The sequence below is a fragment of the Chlorocebus sabaeus genome, chromosome 10 (assembly GCF_047675955.1).
Source record: "Chlorocebus sabaeus isolate Y175 chromosome 10, mChlSab1.0.hap1, whole genome shotgun sequence".
NCBI classification, from domain to species: domain Eukaryota; kingdom Metazoa; phylum Chordata; class Mammalia; order Primates; family Cercopithecidae; genus Chlorocebus; species Chlorocebus sabaeus.
Window position 1 is genome coordinate 111,064,705 of NC_132913.1, and position 8,271 is coordinate 111,072,975.

The 8,271-nt window shown below is 36.5% G+C and overlaps 1 protein-coding gene across 1 annotated transcript; it reads right to left on the minus strand.

The window, feature by feature from the left end:
* Positions 1 to 1,197: 1,197 nt before the first annotated feature.
* SCG2 (secretogranin II) lies at positions 1,198 to 6,590 on the minus strand. The gene is made up of 2 exons (XM_007966445.3): positions 6,462 to 6,590; positions 1,198 to 3,487 (listed from the first exon to the last, which is right to left on the minus strand). The coding sequence occupies exon 2, from the start codon at positions 3,471 to 3,473 to the stop codon at positions 1,620 to 1,622; it is 1,854 nt and encodes a 617-aa protein (XP_007964636.3). The 5' UTR covers positions 3,474 to 3,487; positions 6,462 to 6,590; the 3' UTR covers positions 1,198 to 1,619.
* Positions 6,591 to 8,271: the final 1,681 nt, after the last annotated feature.

The following is an 8,271-nucleotide window of genomic DNA, read 5'->3' on the forward strand; positions in this document are numbered from 1 at the left end:
TTTTCCCCCAAAGCATCCAGGCTCTGGGACTGCCTTATGACAGTTCAGCCTTTTGATAGTTTAGGGATGGTCCCCTAGGCACACGCACACACATGCACATGATGCACATGCACACATACACACACATGTGTCCTTTTTTGGAAGTGGCCCATACTAAAACCTTGGGAGCTTCTCACGCTTCAACCCCAGTGTCCCATTCCTCGGTTGAAAGGGCACTTCCCAGAGAGGCAATGCAGTGAAGTCGTTGAAAACACAGATGTGACAACTCACAATGGTAAGTGACTTTGGGAAAGTTATTTAATCTTTCTGAGTTTGATTTTTCCTGTTGTAAAAGGGAAGGGAAAATTATAAAGTAAACAAATTATAGTCTATAATTACAAATTATAGACTAAACAAGGCAAAGTTTGTACAGTGTTTAGTATAGAGCCTATAGCACAATAAGCATTCAAAAAATAAAAGCTATTGTTTACTTCCTTGTTTATGACCATTATTGTTTTGTTGCTCTATACATTTTCTTGCTGATGTTGTGTTGATTCTCTGTTGATGTGTTAGGTGGTTGACACTGTACTAAAGTGATGTGTGCTGTCATAATCATCCACTACCTTGCCCACTAGGGCAGGAGATGGGGCTGGTCTGTTCCCACCGCTACTGTGCTTCTTCACTTACCTAATGGTCAGTTTGGGGGTCCTTTGGCTCCCCTTAAGTCACATAAGAGAGGTAACAGCCTTGTTTTTTGGGGACCAACATTACCTGGGAATACACAGGTTCCTTTCAAGTCTGTAGTCATTTTTGATTGCCATCTACGCAGCCTTTTCTTTTTCTTTCTGTTTTTGTTTTGATGCTGCTTATGGGTATTGGAGACTGAAATTTCTTTTACTTATATAAATCAAGAGTAAAAAAATACCTAAAACAAAGACCCTATCAATTATATATTTGAGGAAAACCATGGGCAAGCATAACTAGTGGGCTGAGAGAGATGTGGCATTCTGCAAGCAGGTATCATGATCACATGTGTAAAATTCATTACTTCTTACCTGAATTGTCTGGTGAAGATGATTTTCTCTTTTGGCTTCATACTGCTTGCTCCATAGACATTGTATCTGGTTTTCCAGAATTAAGAGTCCAGAGTTGTCCAGAAATAACATTTATTAATCAACAGTAAAACACACAATAGAAAAGGCCTTATAAATAAAACTATATATTTATAATGCTTTATTTTTTTTTTGCTCCAGTACTCCACAAAACACTACAGACAGTAACAAAATAATTCAATAAATATTAAAAACTTTCAATAGAATTATAGGACACTCTTTATCATACGTGAGCATCAACAATGCCACAGCCATTAGATACACTATTAAACACAGTCATAGATATCTTTCTTGAATAATGGACATAATAAATTTTTTATCAAGGAGTCATAACATTTACACATATCCATACACAAGAGAACAGCTCAGAGGAAAAGAAGCAGACTCCCCAGTGACCTGGGTTCATCTGTCTGTACATCATTTAAAGATATTACAGTGTTAACAGGATAGAAGTCAACACACTAAAGAGAAATATTAGGATTTGCTTGGGGTGGGAGGAATGAAAGTAGGGTAATTAATGAAAGCTGCTTACATGTTTTCCATTGCTCTCTTAGCAATATGCTCCCTTCCCTTTTCTGCCTTTTCTTGGTTGAGGTATTCCAGCACTTTCATTAACAGATCTTCATCCAAGTACTGCCTATTTGGAGTATCATCATTCTTCGGGGGCCCCACAGGGAGCCTTTTGCTCACCGGGGCCAGCTTGTCAGTCTCCTGAGAGCTGCCTTGATTCAAATGCTCTTTGATGGCCTGCTCAATTTGTTCCTCTTCCTGTAGGTCATCTTCAGATGAGCCTTGACCAGGAACTCGCTTCACTTGGTTTGAATTAATGATCTCAGGGTATTTAACTAGCATCCTGGCCAAGTACTCACCTAATTCTTGATCCTTGTCATTCAGGTTTTCATATGCCATCTGTCTGTTTTCCACATATGGCATCCAGGCAGCTTTGGGAAGCTGGTTCGATCTAGATCTTCCAGGACCATAAGGGAGCCTTGGCAGAACTTTCTCCTGGTTATATGGATTGGGAAAATATGAAGTTTTCTGATTTGCTGCACTCTCCATCCCTAAAAGATTTAAAATATCCTCAACACTGAGCCCATCTGGTAGGGCCTCAGTCCCAGCACGACCAAGCGTTTTAGGGTGGCCACTCTTGGAGAACATCTTATTTTGGAACAGGTCTGGATGGTCTAAGTCAGCCTCTGAGATGTCGTCTAGGTCAACAGGAAGGTCAAGCTCCCGCTCCGGTTCCACTGATCCATTAGGCTTCTCCCCAGTTTTGAGCATCTCAATTAAGTCTTCCGGGGGTATCTGTAAATTCCTTGAGATTTCAATCAGCTGATAAATAGACTGAGAATCAAGAGGTTTTTCAAAAAGCCTGGTGGCCCTTTCCCCATTTTGCCCATTCTGTAACCTCCCACTTCCTGCAGCATTTACTAACCTTTTCAAATAAGTAATTACTTTGGAGACATCATCTGAGAGTTGGTCTTTACTCTCTTTCCGAAGATCTTCTTCCTGGATGCCAAGCTGCCCTGAGCGTTTCACCTCATCGTTGATTTGTTCATTTTTTTCTGTATTCTCTTTGCTGTCTCTCACCTCTTCCTGGGTTTGACTCTCTATTTTCTCCTCTACTGGGTTCCAATCTTCTCCCCCCACCACATCTTCATAGGCAATGTTATTAGCCTTGTAGATATCATCTTCATCGTCCGTATAAAGTTTTTGCTCCTCATCCATCCTCTCACGTTTCTGGTTGTTTGGTCCTGTCAGTTTCCCCAGCTCTTGGAAGACAGATTCCAATGTAGCAAGACTTTGAGGAGTATATTGTTCCTCCACTATTTCATTTGTGCGTTTAAAGGGGTTATCCCTGGAATTCTCTTCATACATAGGAGGGAATTGCATGTGCTTGAGCTTTCTTTCTGGCCACTGCTGTGTCTCATAATCATCACTCATGTCTATTGGAAAGTTCTTTTCTGAATTCAAGGCATAGGGCTTATTTTCTTTTGGTACAGACTGAGGCTCATTTTCAACCTGTCTCAAAGCTTCGAGTATTATTCTCATCCAGTCTTCTTCACTCAGTGCATCTCTCTCGGGCAAGTGACTTTCATCACCATTTTCTTTTTGCTGAAGGGGGACAGAGACACCTTGGTAGGGATTATAATCTGGGCTACTTTCTTCCTTATGAGCCTGTTGCCGGAGCTTCTCTATGTACTCCAAAGCCCTGATCATTTCAGGACTGGGAAACTTTTGGACATTTTCCAACCTGAGGTCTGGTTCTTTCTGAAGCAGCTGGTTTCTCTGAAATGAAGCTGCTTCAGCCCCAGAGATGAGGAAAATTAAAGGGATAAGAGACAGGGCTGCTCCAAGCCAGTGGGTCTTTGCTTCAGCCATGTTTGAAAGATTTCCTTAAAACATAGAAAATATGAGTTAACACAAATGAAACAAATTAGAAGACACTATAGCAAAAGAAATAACTGATCATTGAGGTGAGGAAAAAAACATAGTAGATATTATTTCACATTAAGCTTAGGATAACTCTTTTTAAAAATTCATGAATATTTTCTACATGATTCCCACAAGCAAACCACAGGAATCTTTAGCAAAATTGTTACTCATTCACCAAAACTTGCATAGCATTCTCTTAGTTAAAACTACAGCAAAAACACTGTATGAGATTTCTCTAATTTTATTTTTTCATTTACAGAACTTGCAGTTGGATGTTTGGTACATGTTGTTTCTTTATAATAAAGCAGCAAATACTTCCCAAGATGTTTTAATTATGTTATATATTGAAGTCCTTGGCAAAATAATGTGTTGGCTTAATTTAAAACATGCATGCACACATACACGCCCACAAATTATGTCCTTAAAGTTGTGTCAAAAGACTTGTGGTTTATTTCCTGAGGTGTCCATCTAATTTTGTTGTTGAAACACAGGAGCAGTTACATGACCATATATGACAAAGTGATTCTGTTATATGTCAGTCATACTGAATTACTTTGTGGGGAGTCCTATCTACATATATTTTTCAGAAATAACTTGTTCTCAATCTGATAGCAAATCCATTGATCCATAAATAACCTCCAGAACACAGGCTTCTCAGATTCCAGCCAGTTGACTAAACCAATGAAGTTTCTTTTTGTGTAAATGTGCTAAACCAATAAAGTGTTTTAAAATCTCTTTGCTCCATGTTTCTTCTAATAATTTCTATTATGACTGTCTTGCAAAATGCAATTGTGGTTATACTTTTCATCAGCCCTCAAGAGTGCATAGTAAATAATAACAGATGCTACAGAGAGAACATAAGTTTTTTTAGCTAGTCTATTTCTGAACTTGTGAGTGTTCAGATTCAGTTTGTCTTATGTCTGTGTCTATTTTGGTATGGACCTGTGAAATCTTAAATCACTCATACTGTTTAGAAAAATCTTAAAATAACCACTATGTAAATCCCAATTCAAATAAACACAGATGATGTGCTGAATTCTTCCTACTTAAAAATCTCCATTCATTTTTTCTCCAATGCCTTAAAATCTCACATAGGAATTGGTAAGAGGATTAGTTTGTATGTGCCTTACATTTAATATTGCTAACATTGAAAAAAACTATTTTAATATTTGTTATTTTGTTGTAAACAGAATGAATGTAAAAGGAGTTTATAAGTTTGTTCATATCTTTACCAGATCATGGTTTTGTGATAGATAAGCTAAGTTACATGTATACAATTTTCTGTTAGCTTAGACATCAATTGTAGAAAATACCATTGTTCACAAGATCATATTGATGATTTTGTTTCCAGTTTTTTAGATCCCAATAATGGCTTACTATGAAAACATTTTAGCATACATATATATTTATTTAAATGATTCACATTTACCAGAATACTTAATTTATTGAAAGAAAAATCTTGAAAGGCATTTGAGAGGGTACTTCCAAAATATTGATTATAAATACATGTTTACTATAAGTAATTTTATTCATAAAATAATGAGGTTCAAGTAAAAATACATTATGCACTCTTGTTTATATTATTTCAGGATTAATTTAGCTTTGGTAATCAGTTTTCAACATTGGCATTTGAAATAATAAACTTAAAAACCTTATTGAACTTATTTTCTTTGAAGCCACAATACTGAAATAGTCTTAACATATGGATTATATGCTTATCTTTAAAATCATTATCTTGGAACTGCACTTTGCTGTAAAGTTGAAGCAGAATACTCCTTGCGGTTGTTTACACCACAGCCTAACAAGTGCTACCCTTTGCTTATCTATTCTGCTTCGGTTTGAATGACATAGTTATTGCCTTTGAGTGAGACCCAAAAGATTTTTTTCCCAGGTAGCAGCCCTTTCAAGTAGTAAAGATGTTTCAACAGCTCTACTACTCTATACAGGGTTTGATTTAAAATTGAATTTTCTGAAATCCAAATAATTAGAACATTATTTTTCCCCTGACAGCTATCATTAATACCTCTCAAGTTAAAATGTCTTTTCTGTTGAAATCAGACTAGAGCATTGACACATGCAGGTGACTATATATAATTTAAGCAATTCAACTAGTTGGGATACAGAAAAAAAGAAAGTCCCAAACTTTAACAACATATCAAACATCCCCTTTAACTCAAATTATAGTAATAACAACAATTTACAAAGTTATGAATATTTTCATCATGTATTCAAAACTATCATTTCTCTGTAATTCATGGTCACAGCCAAACTATAACCCCAGATAATATTTTGCCCTGGAAAAAGGAAGAATCCAGTGTTCAGGAAAATCCTAAGTTAATATCTTAGGACTAAAATTAGGAGATAATGATGTAAGCTCTTTCAAATATACAAGTTCAGAAAAGAATTTTATATGGTTAATTAATTCAGAGCTCTTGTGAGATGAATATCAAAGAAAAAAAAAAAACTAGTTCCAAAATTGGTTGGCTTTATGACTAACATGCTTAACAGCCTTTGAATCATTGGAAACCTACTGTTAAGAATATTAAACATATACATTACGCCCCTGGCTTCGTATCTGGCTCTTAGTAGCAGAAATAATAAATTTTGGAAAGAAACAATGTATTGGGCTTGGTTAACTTTACACTAATCTGTGTATTCACACTAAAATCCTTAACTTTTTCACTCTTTTTAATATGATTATCTAAATAACATTCTGGTTGGTAAATATCCAACATCAAGTAGTATAAAGCATAGACCCGATCATGTATCTACACATATGTAGTGTCCTCACATCAGCTGATGAGCAGCAGGTTGCTATTCAGTTATCCTATCAACATAAGCTTGCCAAACAGTCTTTTTCTCCTCAGCTAGAAATTAAAAGAAGAGCATGCATATTAGAACTTTCCAGTAAATCAGAGAGAAAAGCAGCCTTACCTCTTTTTGTTTATATGGCAGAGGAGCTCCACAGCATGTTCCTCCCCGTTCTCCGGGCGAGCTTCTCGGGCCGTTTCAGCACACGGACAGCTCCTCTGCTTATAGGGAGCTGCTGCGCCTGACTCCGCACTGCCACACTGACGTCACCGGGCTCAGCCACAAACCCCAGCACAAGCGAGATTTTTCAAAGACCCGAGAGAAAATAATCACTTTATATTAAAAAAAAAAAAAAAGAAAGAAAGAAAAAGAAAGAAAGAAAAGAAAAAAAAAGTTGCATGCTTACGCCACCTGTCTTTTTGTGGCAAAAATTGCAGTTTTCCTTTTTCTTTAATCAAAACCTTTGAGACAGAATAAACTGCTCGGCACGATTTCTCTTACAAAGAAAGAAATATGTGTCAGACAGACATAGCTAATTGCAAGACAATCTTATCTATGTTCTAGCATCTTGTTATAATAGTTTCTTGGGGTCACTGTTGTAATTGTTGTCGTCATTGTTATAAGAAAGTTTTACAGACAAGGATTATTTTTCCATCTTTGCCCACAAAGAAATTACATTACCATTTCCTGGTATACCCAAGATGAATGAAGGACACATTATAAATATGAAAGGCTGTATTTCTTATCATGACCATAGCCATCATTCTTTCAAAATCATATGTTTTTTGAATAAAACAGAGAGTTGTCTCTCTTTTATATGAGAGTCAACTTTAATAGCTTACATAGTTTTTTAAATGGGTGTTTATAAGACTTCAAGCTTAGTAATTAATAGTTCTTTGTATCTCTCTTACTGTCTTTTACAATATCTGATCTCAGAAAAGGAAGCTCAGAAGTTGAGTGCTGATGAAAATACTTTCATCTACTAAAAAAAAAAAAAAAAAAAAAAAAGTCTTTTCACTGTTTGGAAAAAATGTGACACATACGTAACTAGAATTCATTTGCAATCGAAAGGACGTTGTACTATAAATATTTCCCTTCTCCTGTTGAATCAGATGAGTTGAATACCTTCCATGAATATGAACAATCCAGCAATTAACTCTCAATCTCTCAGATTTATAATTCATAATCATTGCTCTGCCTTGCCAGATAACCTGATTATATATTTCAATAATTTATATAAATATAAATTTTAAACTTTATTTTATTAAAGATATGAGTTTCTAAAAACTGTATATATTGACATAGACTTTAAGAATGCAATAGAGGCTGGGCGCGGTGGCTCAAGCCTGTAATCCCAGCACTTTGGGAGGCCAAGACCGGCGGATCACGAGGTCAGGAGATCGAGACCATCCTGGCTAACACGGTGAAACCCCATCTCTACTAAAAAATACAAAAAATTAGCCGGGCGCAGTGGTGGGCGCCTGTAGTCCCAACTACTCGGGAGGCTGAGGCAGGAGAATGGCGAAAACCCGGGAGGCGGAGCTTGCAGTGAGCTGAGATCCGGCCACTGCACTCCAGCCTGGGAGACAGAGCAAGACTCCGTCTCAAAAAAAATAAATAAAAATAAAAATAAATTTTTTAAAAAAAGAATGCAATAGAATCTTCCTATATAAGAGATCCCATGTGTTTCTGCTAAACGAACCATCAGCCACTGATTCAATAAATTGTAATACCTACTAGGTGCCAGATACATTGCTAAATGCACAATTGTTAACTAATACAAAAATGAGTGATTTTTTTTGCCTTTGATGAGCCTTTCATTTAATGGGGATGATATGCAAATAAACACAATTTTCATATAAATTGGAAAGCAGCAATAGAGAGGTTAGCTAGCAGTATTTGGGACCATTTGGATAGCCAATAGGTTCAACCT

Excerpts from the sequence above, each read along its gene's own strand:
- SCG2 (XM_007966445.3), bottom strand. The coding sequence starts at position 3,473 with ATGGCTGAAGCAAAGACCCACTGGCTTGGAGCAGCCCTGTCTCTTATC.